Here is a 20,942-nt window from a genome sequence, read left to right as displayed (position 1 = left end):
GAAAAAGATTCAGTGTGTTCAGTATTATAATAGTTTATATTGGATAATAATGTTATCAGTAGGCAGGAGATGTTTATGTTTATCAGAAGATAATATGGATTCTTAAAAAGAAAAAGGATAAACCCTGCTTTCAGAGCTCAAGAGATATGATATGTAGGTTTAATTCAGAATCCATGTGTAAGTCACAACATAGTGACCTTAGTCACAATATAGGGTAATATTATGCTGTTGCCTTAGTTCAAGATTTGAATTTTACAGGGATTGTAGAGAAATTGATACTAAAAATCAATCACAGGTTGTGTTTACAGAGGTGATAAATTTGTATGGCAGTGGTAACTGAGGGTTCAGAGAGTAGGGTACCACACTTGTGAAAGCAGCTTCATCCATCCAGTTCTAGATGGGTGTTTAGGTGCTCCCTCCACACCCCATCGCCCAACAATAACAACAGCAAAGTGGGAAAGAGCAGTAAATAGTGAAAGTTCCCTAGTGTAAATGTCAAATTCCAGATCCTGGAGTGCTTTTATTCTTTCCTGTTTGATATTGGTAGAAAATGAATAGAGGAAGAATTCGGGATGAGACTTCAGTGGTCACAGCAGTAGAACTGGTTGGGGAAATAGGCTTGCATGAACCTGAAGAATAACTTAAGGAAGGAAGAAAACGTTTGATGTACCTTTAAAAATAATTTTGAAATGAATCTACCATTGTATTTCGAAAACTAATTGTGGTATTGTTGTAGCTCCATACTATGTTTGTTAATTGAGCCTTCAATACTTTTAAGAATTGAAGTATAGTTGATTTACAATATTACACTATTTTCAGGTGTATAGCATACTGATATAGTATTTTTATAGCTTATATTCCAATAAAAGTTACTAAAAGCTAATGGCTATAATTCCTTGTGCTATACAGCAGTGGTCCCCAACCTTGGTGGTGCCAGGGACTAGTTTCTTGGAAGATAATTTTTCCATGGACGGGGGGTGGGTGGAATGGTTAGGGAATGATTTGAGCAACATTACATTTATTGTACACTTTATTTCTAATCTAATACTGCCATTAAAGTACCTGTCTATGGCCCAGAGGTTGAGGACCCCTGCTATACAGCATATCCTTGTTGCTTATTTATTTTGTATATAGTAGTTTGTGTCTTTTAATCCTATACCCTTATCTTGCCCCTCTCCCCTTTCTTCTCTCTACTGGTAACCGTTAGTTTGTTTTCTATAAATGTGAGTGTGTTTTGCTGTGTTCATTTTTTTGTTTTGTTTTGTATTTTAGATTCCTGTAAATGATATCACATAGTATTTATCTTTGTCTGACTCAGTTTACTAGGCGTAATATTCTCTAGACCATCCATGATGCTGCAAATGGCAGATTTTCACTTTTTTTACCAGTCTGTTCAGTTCAGTCACTCAGTTGTGTCTGACTCTGCGACCCCATGAACTGCAGCATGCCAGGCTTTCCTGTGCATCACCAACTCCTGGAGCTTGCTTAAACTCATTGTCCACTGAGTCCATGATGCTATTCAACTGTCTCATCTTCTGTTGTCCCCTTTTCTTCCTGCCTTCAATCATTCCCAGCATCAGGGTCTTTTCCAATGAGTCAGTTCTTTGCATCAGTTGGCCAAACTATTTGAGCTTCAGCTTTAGCATCAGTCTGAATATTCAGGACTGATTTCCATTAGGATGGACTGGTTTGGATCTCCTTGCAGTCCAAAAGACTGTCAAGAGCCTTCTCCAACACCGCAGTTCAAAAGCATCAATTCTTCGGTGCTCAGCTTTCTTTATATTTTCTCACATCCATACATGACTACTAGAAAAACCATAGCTTTGGCTAGACGAACCTTTGTTTGTAAAGTAATGTCTCTGCTTTTTAATATGCTGTCTAGGTTGGTTATCACTATTCTTCCAAGGAGCAAGCATCTTTTAATTTCATGGCTGCAGTGACCATCTGCAGTGATTTTGGAGACCCCCAAAATAAAGTCTGTTACTGTTTCCATTGTTTCCCCATCTATTTGCCGTGAAGTGATGGGACCCGATGCCATGATCTTAGTTTTCTGAATGTTGAGTTTTAAGCCAACTTTTTCACTCCTCTTTCACTTTCATCAAGAAGCTCTTTAGTTCTTTGCTTTCTGCCATAAGGGTGGTGTCATCTGCGTATCTGAGGTTATTGATATTTCTCCTGGCAATCTTGATTCCAGCTTGGGCTTCATCCAGTCCAGCATTTCTCATGATGTACTCTGCATATAAGTTAAATAAGCAGGGAGACAATATACAGCCTTGACATACTCCTTACCCTATTTAGAATCAGTCTGTTAATAATTTTTATTCATTTATCTGTTGATGGACACAGGCTGCTTCCGTGTTTTGGCAGTTGTAAATAGTGCTGCTATGAATAATGGGGTGCATATATCTTTTCAAATTAGTGTTTTCTTTTTTTTCTGGACATATACCCAGGAGTGGAATTGCTGGGTCATATGGTAATTCTATTTTTAGTTTTTTGAGGAACTGCTATACTTTTTTCCATAGTGCCACTACCAATTTACATTTCCACCAACAGTGTATGGGTGTTCTCTTTTCTCCATATCATCGCCAACATTTGTTGTTTGTCTTCTTATTGATGATAGCCATTCTGACAGATATGAGGTGACAGCTCAAAATTGTTTTGACTTTCATTTCTGTAGTTATTAGTGATATTGAGCATCTTTTCATGTGCCTGTTAGCCATCTGTATGTCTTTGGAAAAATGTCTCTTGAGTTCTTTCTGCCCATTTATTTTTATTGAATTGTTTGCTTTTTTGATAATAAGGTGTATGAGCTGATAATGAGTTGTATTGTTTGCTTTTTTGATACTGAGTTGTAGGAGATGTTTTGGGTGTTAATTCCTTGTTGGTCATGTCATTTGCAGGTATTTTCTTCTGTTCCATAGGTTATCATTTTGATCTGTTGATGATTTCCTTTGCTGTTCCAAAGCTTTTAAGTTTAATTAGTTCTCATTTGTTTATTTTTGCATTTATTTTGCCTTAGGGGAGTGATCCAAAAGATACTGCTATGACTTATGTCAAAGAGTGTCTTGCCTTTGTTCTCTTTGTCTTAGAGTTTTATGGTTTCAGGTCATATGTTTAGGCCTTTAATCCATTTTGAATTTGTTTGGATATTTGGTGTGAGGGAATGTTCTAATCTCATTTGTTTTACCTGTAGCCCTCCAGTTTTCCCAGCACCAATTGTTGAAAAAACTGTCTTTTCTTCATTGTAAATCTTGCCTCCTTTATCATAGATTAATAGATTGTAGGTGCCTGGGTTTGTTTCTGGGCTTGCTGTGTAGTTCAGTTGATCTATGTGTCTGGTGTTTTGCCGGACATAAAATGTGCTGTTGCTGTTTTGTTTTGTATTTTTGCTGTTGCTGTTTTGATCACTGTAACTTTGTAGTACAGTGGAAATCGGGGATGCGATGCTTTCAGCTTTGTTCTTTCTCCTCAGGATTGCTTTGGTAATTTGAGGGTTTTTGTGGTCGTTCATGAATTTTAGGATTAGTTGTTCTATTTCTGTGAAAAATGTCATGAGTATTTTGATGGGGGTTGTATTAAGTCTGTAGATTACTTTGAGTAATATGACTATTTTAGTGATATTAATTTTTGCAGTTCAAGAAGAGCAAGGGATATCTTTCCATTTCTTTGTATCATCTCCACTTTCCTTCCATGACTTTTCAGAGTGTAGGTCTTTCATATTCTTGGTTAAGTTTATTTCTGGATATTTTATTCTTTTTGATACAGCTTTAAATGGAATCTATTTAAAAAACTTTCTGGTAATTCATTATTGCTGTATAGAAAAGCAACAGATTTCTGTCTGTTAATCTTGTATACTGCAAACTTGCTGAATTCATTTATTAGTTCTAGTAGTTTTTGTGTGGAGACTTCAGGATTTTCTTCAAAAAATATTTTTTTAATTGAAGTATTGTTGACTTACAGTGTTGTGCCAGTTTCTGCTGTACAGTATAATGACTCAGTGATACACACACATACATACATTCTTTTTTAATACTCTTTTCAGCTATGGTATATCACAGGGTACTGAATACAGCTCCCTGTGCTGTACATTAGGGTTTGTCTATCCATTCTGAATGTAATAGTTTGCATCGTCCATCCCCAAACTCCCAGTCCATCTGTCTCCCTCCCCTGTTCCCCTTTGTCCACCACCAGTCTGTTCTCTGTGTCTGTGAATCTCTTCCTGTTTTATAGGTAAGTTCATCTGTGTTGTACTTCTGGGGTTTTCTATATAAAGTATCATGTCATCTATAAAGAGTAACAGTTTGACATCTTCCCTTCCAATTGGGTGCTTAATTTAACAGGAAGGATGTCAGCTTTTCACCATTCAATATGATGTTAGCTGTGAATTGTCATATATGGCCTTTATTATGTTGAGATTTGTTCCCTCTGTAGCCACTTTATTGAGAGTTTTTATGATGGTGGTTGAATTTTTTCAGTTGCTTTTACAATGTCGGTTGAGATGATCATGTGGTTTTCCTCTTTCCTTTTGTTAATGTGGTGTGTCACGTTGATTGATTTCTTTATATTTAACCATCCTTGTGTTGCTAGAGTAAGTCTAACTTGATTGTGGTGTATGATCCTTTTTATATATTGTTGGATTTGATTAGCTAATATTTTCATGAGAATTTTCACAATTATATTCAAAGATATGGGCCTGTAATTGTCTCTTTTGTAGTGCCTTTGTCTGGATTTGATAACAGAGTATTGGTGGCCTTGTGATGAATTTGGGAGTGTTTCATCCTCTTTAATAATTTGAAGTGCTCTTAGAAAGAAAAGTTTCGTAGAATTTCCCCAAGGAACTGCCTGGTCCTGGACTTTGTTTTCTGGAAATTTTTTAAAATTGCAAATTCAATTTTAGTACTAGTGATTGGTCTGTTCACAATGTCTTTTTCTTTTGCTGCCTTTAGTATTTGCTGTTTACCTTTAATTTCTGCCATTTTAAGTATGGTATCTCTTGCTGTGGGTCTGTTTGGGTTCATCTTGTTTGGGATCCTCTGTGCTTCCTTTATCTGGATATGTTTCTTTTCTCAGGTTTGGGGAGTTTTTAGCTATAATCTCCTTAAATACAATTTTGATCCCCTTTTCTGTTTTCTGGTACCCCTCCCTATAAGGTGAATTTTGGTACATTTAATGTTATTCTTGAGAGCTCTTAAACTGTTTCCATTTTGAAAATTTTGTTTTTCTTTTACCTCTTGTTAGTCCCAGCAGTTCTCCAAACAGGCTTGTCTCCCTTGCGTAGGATTCCTGGACTGCGGTGCCCTGCATTTGGCTCTCACTGCTCCCTCCTCTGGGTGGGTGTCCACTTTATAATCTTCTTTTTCCTCTGAGTCCCCTCCATGGACACAGGTCCGAACTCAAATCACTTTTATTTCCTTCCATGTGTATCTGTCTTATTGCCTTGGTGGTACACTAGTTCACCTGTCAGTTTTCAGTTAGTTTTTCATGAGGATTGTTCCACGTGTCAGTGTATCTTCTGGTGTGTTGATGGGAGGAAGTGAGCTCCATATCCTCTTAGTCCACCTTCTTGATCGATCTCTACTGTGGACATTTAGATTTACTTATTGCCTGGAAACAATGAACTACTTGGCAAGCACTAAATATTTCTCGTAGTACACATTTTGTTATTTTTTAGTAACTATCCCTGAAAAAGTTACTTCAAGGTTGAATATATTGTGGTGATTTGGAAATTATTTTGAAGTTGTAGCTCAAAGATTTACCCCATTTTATTTGCTATTCTGAATGAAATAATACAGAGATTGTTAATTTTGCCCAGGTTTAAAAACTTCTGTGTAATTTCTATAGATCAAAACACTATTTCTAAAATAGTTTTGAATGTTTAATGATACAATTATGAAATGTTCTAGGTACCAAAGAATTATGGAGAATAATGTAAATAATTTGCATGAATCTTCCACTAAGAGTCCAGATTCCACCAATATACACTATATTTATACTAGTATAAGTGATATTTTGTTCTGCATGCTTTCAAAGTTTTTACGTTTGTACAGTTTTCTGATTTGCTGTTTTCCTTAGCATTTTCTATGAGCATTTCTATGTTGATACATGTAGCTCTACTTTGTTTTCAATATTTACCAGTGTTGATGGCTATTTAGATTGCAGTTAAATTTTAAAGTATGGCCAAAGCCTCTCTGATCATTATTATGCATATTTCTTTGAATATATGGTTAATATACTCAAAAATATCCCTGAAATATATACCTAAGAATTTAAGATTCTAGCATTGATGTTCATAAGTGATATTGGCTTGATATATAGCATTAGCTCCAGCTCATGGTTGGCACATAGTGCTTTCATCTTTGTAGAGTTTGTTACTATTTGTAACGTACAGACTGTATGTTACTGACTCTGATATTTGTTGAGATTTGCTTCTAATAGGTACTTTTAAGTCTCAAGTCAGTTAAGTTTGACACTTATTATAATTCTAAAATGTATCTTTGAAACAATATTTGTGTTGTGTTCATGACTCCAGTTAATGAAAGTCTGTGTTGGAGGGTTGGAATGAGATGACCAAATTTGGCTGAGGTTGATTGAAATGAAAAGAGAACTTCTTGGAAATCACTTAAGAATTTAAGTGGTCATTTAAGATTGCAGATTCTTAAATTGTAACATCAGTATAAATATCCTTTCCGTTTTCTTTTTTAGTTTGACATAAGAATTTTAAGTAAAGACAGATTATAGCAGACTTTATTAATTATGTTGTTGTTTAATAGATCAGATGAAAAGAAGAACATGAACTGGAAGCAGCTTCCCAAAAAGCCATGCAAAAATCTGATTAGCACCTTGAAGAAATTGTATCCCCAGCTATTCTCAGGTAAATGTGAGGAAAAAAGAAGGAATTTTTTTTTTTAACTTTTCATTTTATATTGGAGTATAGCTGATTTAACAATATTGTGACAGTTTCAGGTGAACAGCAGAGGGACTCAGCCATACATATACATGTATCATTCTCCCCCAAATTCTCTTTCCATTCAAGCTGCCACATAACTTTGAGCAGATTTCCCTGTGCTATACAATAGGTCCTTGTTCGTTATCCATTTTAAATATAGTAGTGTATACATGTCGATCCCAAACTCCCTAACTATAAGAAGGGATATTTTTAATGAAAGAATGTATATTAAAAAATTCTTTTTAAATTTAAATGTAGTTTTGCTGTGTTTAACGGGAGTCTCATTGCAAAACAAATTCCAGTAGTGAGAAATTACTGTTGTGGTTCCTGGTGTCTGTGTGTGCTTTCTGTGCTTTCCTGTGAGCCTCTGACAGTGATCTCTTCACATTAATGTGGAGAGGATTTTTAAGAAACCATGGGCTTTATTTTGACAGTTCCCTTAATTTTTGAGTTATTATATATGTATAACATTATGTATTAATGTCATTCATTTCTCTTTCTTCATTTGTCAGTTCACCGAAAAACTCAAGAAGGTTCAGCAATTGAGATGACTCCAATTGAAGCAGATTTCTCTTGGCAAAAGAAGATGACACAACTTGAGATGGAAATTCAAGAGGCATTTTTGCGCTTTATGGCATCGATTTTAAAGGGCTACAGAACATATCTCAGACCGATCACAGAGGCTCCTTCAAATAAAGCTACAGCTGCTGATTCATTGTTTGACCGACAGGGTGAGTAGCATTGAAAATATAAATACTTTTTATTGAAATGAAAAAATTTTCTATTTGGTAGTACTACCAAGAAATATTTACTGTATAAGTTCTTAGAAGTTTTATATTAAAATATGGTGATCTTCTGTGTATTTGTAATCTAGTTCTATGAATAGAATTACTTTTAACTTTTATACCTTATTTTTTTTCCTGAGAAATTTGAAATTGGAGGTATTTAATTATGAAATGTCAAAGATGTTGCTTGTATTTATAGTAGTCTGTGATCAGTTATCTCAGTAGAATGAAGCTGGTCATTTGCTTTTAGGTGTTTTCTCAGCTTTGTAAAATTTTTGACCTTATACATTCTTGGCTTTACAGTATTCTCTAACAAATAGAGTTTGGAATAAAGCCACCAGTGTTAAAAATTTTTTGAAAAGTACAGCCTTGTTCCAGAGGAAAATACCATACTCATTCTCTTTAGTATTTGTAGTTTTAGGAAATTACAAAGATTTGTGTTGGTATTCAGCAGTTCTTATGTATATAGTGGAAAACTTACAAATACATCAGTATTCATAACGATAATTATTTTACATATCTATATTTTGGCCCTGCAGTTATTATTTTTTTAATCTGTATTTTCCCAATAATCCTTTTATCTTTTCTCATTTCTGGTTTAGGACGACTTATTTCTCAAATATTTAGTTACCACTTACTCAGTTCAATTAGTTATTATTTAGGGATATAGAGGCGTACAAAATCTATCTCTTTGGGATACCCAATGGAAAATAATTTAACATGTTTTAAGAAATAGAACAAATACTCAAGAAAAAGATTTTACATAATCATTCAATGAGAAGGCATAAACATTCAGAAAAAGGAAACATTCTTAAAGATACTCATCATAAAGTCTTTGGAAGACTTCATGGAAAGAAGAGCATGACTTTAAAGAATGGATATAATTGCTGTGATCAGCCTAGACAGCATATTAAAAAGCAGAGACGTTACTTTACCAGCAAAGGTCCGTCTAGTCAAAGTTATGGTTTTTCCAGTGGTCATGTATGGAGGTGAGAGTTGGACTGTGAAGAAAGCTGAGTGCCGAAGAATTGATGCTTTTGATCTGTGCTACTGAAGAAGACTCTTGAGAGTCCCTTGGACTGCAAGGAGATCCAACCAGTCCATCCTAAAGGAGACCAATCCTGGGTGTTCATTGGAAGGAATGATGCTGAGGCTGAAACTCCAATACTTTGGCCACCTCATGCGAAGAGTTGACTCATTAGAAAAGACCCTGATGCTGGGAGGGATTGGGGGCAGGAGGAGAAGGGGATGACAGAGGATGAGATGGCTGGATGGCATCACCGATGCGACGCACATGAGTTTGGGTGAACTCCGGGAGTTGGTGATGGACAGGGAGGCCTGGCATGCTGTGACTCATGGGGTCACAGAGTCAGACATGATTGAGCAACTGAACTGAACTGAACTGAACCATTTTTAGTATTCCTAAGATTGATCCATGGGTTCAGGTGTTATCAGACTCATTCAGTTATTATAATTTCCCCATCAGCCTTTCATTTAATTATATTAGTACTCTTTGCTGATCATTGCCTAGATCCATTAGAAGAAAAGACTTCTTGTTACTGCTTGGAAAGAATTATTTATTTATGTTTTATTGGAGCTTTTCTCAACTAAGTAATATTTCAAGGTGATTTAGTAAGGACAACAGCATGTAGAGTGCCCTGAAGCATAACAGAAAGGCTGGAGGAAAAACTGACCTTAAAAGGCATACTTGAAATGGTGGATGAAAGCCAGATCATGTTGGCTCTTTTTGGAACAATGAAGGATTTCAGTGTTTATTCTAAGAGTAATCGAAAGTCAGTGAGGGATATTTAAGTAGGTAATAGGATCAGGTTTATGTTTGTAAAACAAACAGACAAGAAAACCTCTTCGACTTCTCTGCAGAGATTCAATTGGAGGTACCCAAAGTATGGATCTACTTATTAGTTGATTAGTGCATTGGTTCAAATGAAGTGACCTGGATTATTTGATAGCATGAATGGAAAAGTGGTTTTTAGGATGTAAATTGGATAGAGCTTGGTAATTGAATATGGGATGTATGAGGAAGATATCAAGAACAACTTGGAGCTTCATGTCTTTTAACAACCAAGTGGATGGTTTATTGTTTATTTAAGTGCCCTTTATTGAGAAGAAAAATGGCAGAAAGGGGAAGGATCTAGTTATTTGTTAAGGAAAAGTTTTTCATTTTATTTATTTTATTGAAGTATAATTGATGTGCAGCATTTATATGTTACAGGTGTACAACACAGCCTAGTAATTCACAATACTTGCAGGCTATACTCCGTTTATGGGGGCTTCCCAGGTGGCACTAGTGGTAAAGAACACACCTGCTAGTGCAGGAGATGTGAGAGATGCAGGTTCAGTCCCTGGGTTGGGAGGATTCCCTGGAGGAGGGGATAGCAACCCACTCCAGCTTCTTGGTTAGAGAATCCTGTGGACAGAGGAGCTTGGCAGGCTGCAGAGTAGCACAGAGTTGGACATGTTTGAAGCAACTTAGCGCGCACACACGCCCTCCAGTTATAGCTGTTATAAAATACTGACTATATTCCCTGTGCTGTGTGTCCTCACAGCCTATTTATCTTACGCATGATAGTTTGCACTTCTTAATCCCCTACCCCTATCTAACCTCTCCCTGCTTCCCTCTCCCCACTGGTAGCCACTAGTTTGTTTTCTATATCTGTGAATCTGTTCTTTTTCTTTATATTTACTAATTTGTTTTATTTTTTAGATTCCATATATAAGTGATAATATAGAGAATTTTTCTGTGTTTGACTTGTTTCACTAAGCATTAAACTCAACTATGTTGTTGGAAATGGCAGAATTTCATTCTTCTTTATGAATGAGTAATAGTCCATTATGTGTGTGTGTGTGTGTGTGTGTATCACAGCTTCTTTATCCATCCATCTGTTGACTAGTTAGGTTACTTCCTTGCCTTGACTATTATAAATAGTGCAGCTATGAATATTGGGGTGCATATATCTTTGTGAATTCGTGGTTTTGTTTTTTCTGGATATGTATCCTGGAGTGTGGAATTGCTGGATCATATGGTAATTCTATTTTTAGTTTTCTGAGGAACCTCCATACTGTTTTCCACAGCGATGCCATCAATTTACATTTCCACCAACAGTGTATGAGGGTTCGCTTTTCTCCACCTCCTCGCTAACATTTGTTATTTTTGTCCTTTTTGATGATAGCCACTCTGAAAGGTGTGAGATGATGTCTCATTGTGGTTTTGATTTGCATTTCTTTAATGATTAATGATATTGAGCATCTTTTTATGTTCTTATTGGCCCTCTGAATGTCCTCTTTGAAAAAATGTTTGAGGAAAGATTTTTAAAATGAGAGAGACTTACGTATACTGGTTACTAGCTAATAGAATCTTCCAGAGAACACTGAAAGAGCTGTATCCCAGGCTCATGGTGGGCTTGGCCTTAAATAGGAGGGGAGGGTCATACTTACTGTAAAACATGGTAAGGAATAAACAAAAGCAGACAGAGTAATAGATTTTATAGTGAGATAATATAGTTCTGATATGCAGATGACACCACCCTTATGGCAGAAAGTGAAGAGGAACTAAAAAGCCTCTTGATGAAAGTGAAAGAGGAGAGTGAAAAAGTTGACTTAAAGCTTAACATTCAGAAAACGAAGATCATGGCATCCGGTCCCGTCACTTCATGGGAAATAGATGGGGAATCAGTGGAAACAGTGTCAGACTTTTTTTGGGGGGGCTGCAAAATCACTGCATATGGTAATTGCAGCCATGAAATTAAAAGACGCTTACTCCTTGGAAGAAGAGTTATGACCAACCTAGATAGCATATTGAAAAACAGAGACATTACTTTGCTGACTAAGGTCCATCTAGTCAAGGCTATGGTTTTCGTGTGGTCGTGTATGGATGTGAGAGTTGGACTGTGAAGAAGGCTGAGCGCCGAAGAATTGCTGCTTTTGAACTGTGGTTTGGAAAAGACTATTGCGAGTCCCTTGGACTGCAAGGAGATCCAACCAGTCCATCCTAAAGGAGATCAGCCCTGGGATTTCTTTGGAGGGAATGATGCTGAAGCCGAAACTCCAGTACTTTTGGCCACTTCATGCAAAGAGTTGACTCACTGGAAAAGCCTCTGATGCTGGGAGGGATTAGGGGCAGGAGGAGAAGGGGACGACAGAAGATGAGATGGCTGGATGGCATCACTGACTAGATGGACATGAGTCTTAGTGAACTCCGGGAGTTGGTGATGGACAGGGAGGCCTGGCGTGCTGCTATTCATGGGGTCGCAAAGAGTTGGACACAACTGAGTGACTGAACTGAACTGAACTGAATGTAGTTCTCAGTTAATGATTTTCATTTTCTCTGCAAGTTATCACCATTCAGGGATGAGGGGGAGAACATGGAGGGAGAACATTTAAACACTGAAAATAACTGTGAAAACACGAGTAAAGGAAAGTTCAGACTCCAGAAGTGTAGTGTGATTACTGGTCAGGGATAAAGGTGTAAGTTAAGTGGTTTTAATTCACCTAGTTACGTAACTCCACCCCCTACCCACCCAACTAGCGCTCAGCCACACAGGTGCAGATCCAGAGAAAGCAGACAATGTATTGCTCCAGAGCTAGGTTATACTAGATGAGTTTGACAAAGAAGACAAAAGGGCATAAAAATTGAGAGTGTTGACAAAATAATTAAAATGGACATGGAATCAATGTTAGCTAAAGACGTGAAAAGAGGAGGGTGTATGTAGAATGTAAAAGGGTGAATGGATTGCAGATTATCCCTCACAAAAGGCTTGGTAGGAAGAATTTAAGCATACCAGATAGACAGGAGTAACAGAGAGTAATTTGTAAATTAGAGATTTGGGCCGCAAAGCTGTTTATAGTGCTATGAGGAAAAGTCCAGGGAGTATGAAACTATGTATAGAAGTTGGTGATTGAGGTGGAGTTGGGAGAAGGCAGTGGCACCACACTCCAGTACTCTTGCCTGGAGAATCCCATGGACCGAGGAGCCTTGGTGGGCTGCAGTCCATGGGGTCGCTGGGAATCAGATGCAACTTCACTTTCACTTTCACGTTTATGCATTGGAGAAGGAAGTGGCAACCCACTCCAGTGTTCTTGCCTGGAGAATCCCAAGGACGGGGAAGCCTGGTGGGCTGCCGTGTTATGGGGTTGCACAGAGTCGGGCACAACCGAAGCGACTTAGCAGCAGCAGCAGCAGCAGCAGCAGACCATAGACTGTTGAAAGTCAGGGAATTAAAAACTCTGAAATGTTGAATGGTTGGTGTTTATGAGTGTTGAAGAATGATGATGGGAGGAGTTGGAGAGAAGACTTTGAATTAGGTGCCCTGCTCTTCAGTGGATGAAGGAAAGAGTGTTTCTAAAGTCAACAGCTGTCTATAGTTAGTTGAGGAATGGATAAAATAAGAGCCAGAAGAGCAGAAGTGTTTATAAGATGATACGGAAGTAATTGTCTGGTAGCATTGCTGAGAAAAGATTTGACCCTTTCTGCTTGAGAGTATGTAGAGTATCAGAAATTTTCTACTTGAAATCTGTAGGGCTAGAGACTCCTTTTAGGAGATTCAGATTTCAGTGAAAAGGTTAATTGTGTAAGTTAAGAGTTTTCATGGCTGAATTAGGCATAAGGGACTATCGTCCTTTTATATATGTCTGTATATAAAGATAAAATAATATATATAAAACTTTAAAAATAATACATCTAGTTCTGCTTTGAAATCTGAATTTAATTCTAATTTTATTTTTTTCAGGATTTTTAAAAAGTCGAGATCGTGCCTATACAAAATTCTACACGCTTTTATCCAAAACACAGATTTTTATTCGTTTCATTGAAGAATGTAGTTTTGTAAGTGATAAAGATACTGGATTGGCCTTTTTTGATGACTGCATAGAAAAGGTAAAAGTTTGTCCTGTAAATCAATATTAAAGAAAAGCTTTTAATAATTTGTTTATCTTTATAATCATTATTGTTTTATTAGCCCAAATGATCTGAGGAAAGCATTAAAGTTCTGGTGTGTGTGTGTGTGTGTGTGTGTTTGTGCACACAAGTACACATGCAAATTTTCAGTGCTACACTTAAGGTAAGAATTGTTTTCCTTTGTGGTGTCTAATACTACCAAACAGCTAATTTTTCTCTTTGAATCTCACTTTTGTTTTGTATCAAGTACTAAGAACATCACTGAAACTCCTGAATCTTTTTATTTTTTTAACATGACATCTGCCTGCAATGCAGGAGACCCGAGTTTGATTCCTGGGTCGGGAAGATCCCCTGGAGAAGGAAATGGCAATCCACTCCAGCACTCTTGCCTGGAAAATCCCATGGATGGAGGAGCCTGATAGGCTACAGTCCATGGGGTTGCAAAGAGTCGGACACGATTGAGCGACTTCACTTTCACTTTCAAGATAAGATTTAGTAGTTTATTAAAAAAAATTTAGTTTGGGGAATTCCCTGGTGCTCCAGTGATTAGGACACCTCGCTTTCACTGCCAAGGGCCCAGGTTCAGTCAGTATTCAGGGAACTAAAATTCCAGAAGCCACACAGGGCAGCTATAAAGAAACCCCCAAAAAACAAACCAAAAAAAAAAGGTTAGTTTTGTGGGTAAAATCCTGTGGGGTTTTTTTTTGTTAGTTTGTTTTAGTGTCTTTACAGATACTTTTGCTTTTATATTTCTTTTGTCCTAATGGAAACTATTTGGAAATATGTTAAGGCTTTACTCACTCATAAAAAGTGACTTTTAAAAATTTATTTATTTTTGCCTGTGATGAAGGGCAGCATGAGGCATTCATGCTGCATGCAGGCTTTTTCTGGTTGCTGAGTGCAGGAGCCACTCTGTAGTTGCCATGCAAGGGCTTCTCTTTGCAGTGGCTTCTTGTGTTGCAGAGTATGGACTCTAGGGTGCGAGGGGCTTAGTACTTACAGTACTCAGGCTCAGTAGTTGTGGTGCACGGGCTTAGTTGCCCCGTGGCATGTGGAACCTTCCCAGACCAGTGATCAAACCCATGTTCTGTGCATTGACAGGCAGATTCTTAACCACTGGACCACCATGGTAGTCCTATGTTGATTTCTGACGGTGACAACTCACGTATTTTTTCTCATTTTTCGTGGAGCTCTTATTTTTGCTAGGTGGGTTGTAGGACTTACTGTTTATGCAAACTGTATTTATAAAATTAGAGATTGTATCAAAAAAAGGTAGAATATTATGACATTGTAATTGTATAGGCTCCTAATGATTTGTGTATCTTAGAAGACTTGCATAATTTTCTCCCATTACATCAGTGTGATCTGAAACTCTAGGAATATGATTTAAACTTTTCAACATTTTTGTTTACTTAAATATTGATAGTCCAATAGCATTCAGTTAGAGAAGCTTGCATGTTGTCAGTTACCACTCTAGTATGCTTGTCTGGAAAATTCCGTGGACTGAAGAGCCTGTAGACTACAGTCCATGAGGTCGCAAAGAGTTGGACATGACTGAGCAACTAAGCTCAGTCAGTAATGCAGAAGTTTGTTAATAATGAAATTTTTGGTTTGAGAAATCAGGTTCTTGTGATTGCCTGTCTTTTCCTTCTAAAGAGGGATATATGAACAAACTAGTCAAAATGAACTGTTTTCTATCCTAATAGTCAAAAGAAAAATATTATACAAGTATGGGGTCTACCAAATACATTGTGAAGTGTTTCATATCTGCCTGGTATTAAAAAAGAATAGTTTTTTAAATTAGAATTTAAGGTAGTCTCTATTAAATTCACAGTAGACATTTTCACTGAGAATTCTTTTTTTTCCTAGTTGTTTCCTGATAAAGGCACAGAGAAAACAGATAAGGTATATTTTTTTCTTAAATACAAGTTTCAACATTTTAGAATCAGGTCTTGCTGATATGCAGATTAATTGAAGAAAATAATTGTTTTTAGGTTGACTTTGATTCAGCAGAAGATACCAAATTGATAGAGCTAGATGATTCACAGAAAAGTGAGCACACGGTATTCATAATGCCACCTGAGCCGCCTCCTGATGATGGAAAGGATCTGTCCCCCAAGTACAGGTACCAGGAATGGTTCTCAAGTTGTTTGGGTACAATTTAATAGTTTGATTGTTTGCAACTATTAGTAGATATGTATATTGTAAAGGTCATTTTCAAAATGTATTCTGTGAACTGGTGGAGATGAATATTCTATGGAGATACCACCAGGGATTGTAATTTAAGAACCCGACTGCCCTGTTTGAAGGGAAGCCAGATGCTGATCACTATTAACCTAAACCTTTACCACATTTTAATCTTTAAAATTTTCACTTCTGAAGAAGAAAAATATTTGTGAGGATCCCCTCCTTTTGGGGTGTTTTGTTGTCAGTGAAAAAGTGTGAAATTCTTATGCATTAGTAAGCTATCACTTAAAAGTAGAGGGCCAGGAATCACTCTTTATTAAAATAAACTTAGAGAATTTGGATGGGAATCTTTTAAGAAATTAAAAAGTTTGTTTATTATTATGATCGTGGTAATACTTTAATACATTCAGAAAACCACACAAAAATAATTCTTACATCATTTTAGCACTAATACTTAATGTCTGTTAACAATTGTATGTATATATTTTTGTCTTTTTTGTACATATGTTTGAATTTACTTAAAACAAATATTAGTTCATCTTGCACATATTTGTTGTGATGTGTGTTTACCTTTAATGGTCTGAACATTTTTCCATGCAAATAAATGTTTTTGTGCCATGTCATTTTGAATAACTACATTGCATGCAATTAAACTAGTTTCCTATGGAATTTATTTGTAGTTTTCTACTGTCTATATCTTTGTGTGTACACACAGTTATTTTCTTCGGCTGTATTCATAAAATAATTTCTAGGGCAATGGGAATATAAAAGAACTGTTTCTAAAAATAAAATTAATATATAATCTCACTAGGACTACATAAGAATGAAGACTGTATGCCTGAGATTGAGTGATTTAAATAAGTACTCTTTTGATTGCATATCAATTATAGAAAGAGAGCTCTTTTTTTACTTTGACTTTAATCACTATACATTGGAATGCAGGTATTGACAGATAAGTATATCAAATAGGAAAGGTAATATATTTCAGAAGAAAAATTGGCCAGAGGAAATAAGTAGGCCATTTCTGAGAAGAAAACCCAATAGTCAATGATATGAAAGTGTGTTAAGCTTTTCTAGTATTTAAGGAAATGCAGATCAAATGATGAGTAGAAGCATTTTTATTCTATCAGCTTGAGGATATGAGTATAACCTTTCTGGAAATAATTTGACAGTGATTATAATAATTTTTATTTTTTTGATAGACATTTACCATAGAAAACTCTTATAGGGTCTTATTCTAAGAAATTAAGCAAAATATTCACAAAGATAAATGTACAAAGTTGAGAAATAACCTACAAATGTCTAAACAGTAAAGAATTTGTTAAATTATGGCACATCCCTAATATAAAAATATTATGGCATTTTTCCTTTTATGTGAATACAAGGTACTTTTGTAAAGAAAAACAAAATTACAAAGTATATATACTAAATGTTTTAATATAAATTATCATTGAATACATGTGTTCCATTGAAAGAGTTATTCTTCAGTCAAAATATCAGGGTTTTCTATGTTGTAGGCATTGGTTGAAAATAACATACAGGATGGGGAGGAGCCAAAGTTTCCATGTAGATAGTCTATCTTATAATTACATCATCTTACATATTTGAAAAAGAAATGTGTATACAAGGATTTTGGAGAATAATGTTGGTTACATTTGAGGTTTAGAAATACTCACCTAAATTCTGAAATAATATGAAGAGTTAATGTATTTTAAATCAGCAGTTCTATTTTTGCTTTTTATTTTAGTTACAAATACTTTCCAAGACTGGACCTTAAGCTTTTTGACAGACCACAGGAGTTGAAACTTTGTTTTAGTAGACACCCTACTGGGAGTAGCATTACAAACAGTCCAGCTCTCATGGCTAAGAGAACTAAACAGGTCAGATATTCTTTATCTAATTGAAAATGTAAACTATGTATATGTGATATGTAGCTCATAGTTTAGACTTATCACCCACAGGAATTATTTGAAGATCCACTATGGTTGTTAATGAATTAAAATTGATTTCTTGCAACCCTTCTTATAATTTGAGGGTGAAGGTTTTGAATGCTTATGTTTATGTTCTAAGAGAAGCTTGGGAACTAAATACAGCTTTAGAAAACTTTATTGAAATATAATTCACATGCCGTACAATTCACTGTTTTGAGTATACTCTCTGGCTTTCAGTACATTCACAGGGTTGTGCAGCTACCACTACAGCCAATTATAGAACATTTTCATCACCCTAAAAAGAAAGCCCACATCCCTAAGCTGTTAACCCCCCTAGTTCCTCCATCTTCCATAGCCCCAGGCAATCATTAATCTGTTTTCTGTCTCTCTAGTTTTGCCTATCCTGGGCATTTCATAAAAATGGAATTGTACAGTTTGTGGTCTTTTGTGACTGGCTTCTTTCACTTAGCATAATGTTTTTAAGGTTCATCAGTGTTGCAGAATGTATCAGTATTTCATGTATTTTTATTGCTGACTAATATTCCATTGTGTGGAATATTTTATTTATCCATTCATGTACATGTGGTTGGTTCTTTCTTTTTGGCTATTATGCATAGTAGTTTGTGTGGTTATGTTTTCATTTCTTTGGGTATATGCCTAAGTAGAATTGCTGTGTCATATAGTTACACTGTGTTTAACCTTTTAAGAAATTGTCAGACTATTTTCCAAAGTGGGCATACCATTTAAAATTCCCACCAGCAGTGGGAATTTCACCACATTCTTGTTATTGTCTGTCTTTTTGGGTTTAGCCATCTAGTGCATATGAAGTGGTATCTCATTGTGATTTTAATTTTTCCTCATGGTTAGTATAAATATATTTTATACTGAATATTACATTTTATAAAGGGAGTTAACTTAGGACAACTTCGACGTCTTGCTTTAATACTATATTTGATTTAGGTATAAAGAGTTAAACTATGGTTAGGTGCAAGTTAAAATCAAACATCCTTTATATATATATATACACATGTATATACTGATATTTGGGGGGTCTCCAAAACATGGAAAATTTCAGAATGAAATTCTTAGTTCAGGTTTTACCAGTTCAAGTGCAGTCCCTCAAATCCTAGAGGTAACTTGAGGTGGTCTTTAATCTCATATAATACACAGTTCTCTCAGTGTGTCTGAGGGGAATTTTTTTTAGTATATATACTGTTATCAGCTTAATAAAAGGCAAGTTTTTTAAAATGGGAGAATTTTGCTACTAAGTCTCTAGATCTCATTTGCCCCAGAACTAACTTTGCAGGCACACCTCTTGGAAATAGAGCTCATAACAGTATGTTTATTTAGAACACATCCAGCAAGAGGGGTCTGTAATGCAAGGCTGACAGAGTCAGTCTGATGTGTGGAGGGCTCTTTAGTTTCTGAGTGTCTGTAGAGTTCGATAAAGCTCAGCAGATTTGATACCTTTTCTGTCTTCCACCTAAGTCAGAATGAAAATCAGAAGTAGAAAATATACCTATCAAACTATTAGGTAGGGACATCTGTGATCTTTCTCAGAATATGTTGCCTGCAAAGAAATAGGTGATTTGAAAGAATCTGTGACGAAATTAACACAGAAGGTAGAATAGAAATCTTGGGGAGTAACTCAGCACTCAGAACATCTTAAACTTTTTAGTTGGGAGAAGCGTGAGAAGGCTCTGACTTTTCAAGAATGATATTATAGAACTCATAAGCTATGAATGGCTAAATCCTTTCATTCATCAAACATTTGAGTGCCATATATGTGAAGAGCACTTAATTACCCATTATATTATTATAATATGAATGATGTCCACTTTTAAGGAATTTCTAGTCTCTTAGACACATGCTTGCCAAAAAAATAGTTAAAACAGTATAAAGTGCTCCTTTATAAAAAGAACCATGTGGCACTAACTAGGAAGCCATTCACAAAAGCAAAAATATGAAATGCTTGATTTCAGAGTCAAATTTTACATTAAGTTCTTCTCTCCCTTTTACTTTTCACTTTTCCTATCATCCTAATAAATTTTACTGAATGTCATAATTTTTTATTTATTCTTTTTCTAGGAGATAAAAACAGCTCATAAGCTGGCGAAGAGATGTTACACAAATCCGCCACAATGGGCCAAGTGTCTCTTCAGTCATTGTTACAGCCTATGGTTTATTTGTCTCCCAGCCTATGTTAGAGTTTCTCATCCTAAGGTCAGAGCACTTCAGCAGGCATATGATGTGCTTATTAAGATGAGGAAAACAGATGTGGATCCTCTAGATGAGGCAAGTATAACACTGAGTTGTTACTAAGATAAATTCTATTTGTATTTTTAAGAAAATTTAGGTCTCAGTTGCTTTCAGTAACCTCAGGTATTTTCATTAAACTGTTACCCTGTTTCATAGAGCTAATACCTATTGTTTATTTTAAAATACATTTATTTAAAAGTTATTGCTTTGAAATTCAGTGAGGATTGACTGACTTGGACCAGATTATTTACGCTTGATAAATAGAAAAAAATATTGATTTAATTTTATTCTTGAGATAACTTTACTAAGAATCAAATAGGCTTTTAATAAGTGGCTTTCCACTTAGGACCTGTGTCCTAGGTGGATTACATAACCTATCTGTGATTCAGATATTATGTATCTGAAGCTGGAGGTCTGAGTTGCTCAGCCTTGGCACTGTTGACATTTTGGCCCACATAATTATTTATTGTGAGGTCCTTTCCTATACATCTAGAATGTTTAGCAGTATCCTTGCCTCCACCCAGTAGATGCCAGTAGCTCCATGTAATCAGAAATATCTGAAGTATAATGATACTTAGTTCCTTTCCTCAGATGGCTAATGTCCACATGTCTAGACGAGTACCTGATAGTGCTCAGTCAACAGTGTGCTGCACCTCTGCAGGCTCAGAACCATCCTAAGAGATAGGCGGTGGTATTACGCAACAGACAGCTGAAGAAACTGAGTTACTGATTTAGTTCTCCTCTTTGCTGTTTTTCTCTTTAAAAATTATTTTTGTGTTAAAATAACTGTAAATGATATTAGAACCAGATTAGAATTTAAAATATAGTTGGAATAAAAATTCAGAGTAATGGGTATTTGGGAAGAAGGAGACAGCACAAGATTTGAAGAGAAATATAATTGAAGAAGGGCACATGATAGA

General features: G+C 35.9%; 1 protein-coding gene across 10 annotated transcripts in view; it reads left to right on the top strand.

Annotated features, from left to right (window-relative positions):
- DENND4C (DENN domain containing 4C) overlaps nucleotides 1–20,942 on the top strand; it is an 80,645-nt gene that overhangs the window by 14,457 nt on the left and 45,246 nt on the right. For 7 of the 10 annotated variants that reach the window (XM_068974082.1, XM_068974079.1, XM_068974077.1 and 4 more), the window contains 7 exons: nucleotides 6,771–6,871; nucleotides 7,459–7,677; nucleotides 13,479–13,624; nucleotides 15,515–15,550; nucleotides 15,640–15,770; nucleotides 17,580–17,712; nucleotides 19,852–20,058. In XM_068974082.1, coding sequence (XP_068830183.1) covers nucleotides 6,771–6,871; nucleotides 7,459–7,677; nucleotides 13,479–13,624; nucleotides 15,515–15,550; nucleotides 15,640–15,770; nucleotides 17,580–17,712; nucleotides 19,852–20,058 — 973 coding nt within the window. The remainder of the gene's footprint in view (nucleotides 1–6,770; nucleotides 6,872–7,458; nucleotides 7,678–13,478; nucleotides 13,625–15,514; nucleotides 15,551–15,639; nucleotides 15,771–17,579; nucleotides 17,713–19,851; nucleotides 20,059–20,942) is intronic. The other 3 variants (XM_068974081.1, XM_068974078.1, XM_068974083.1) reach the window with 2 other exon arrangements.

This window comes from Capricornis sumatraensis, chromosome 6 (assembly GCF_032405125.1).
Source record: "Capricornis sumatraensis isolate serow.1 chromosome 6, serow.2, whole genome shotgun sequence".
NCBI lineage: Eukaryota > Metazoa > Chordata > Mammalia > Artiodactyla > Bovidae > Capricornis > Capricornis sumatraensis.
This window is presented reverse-complemented; position numbering and strand designations above follow the sequence as displayed.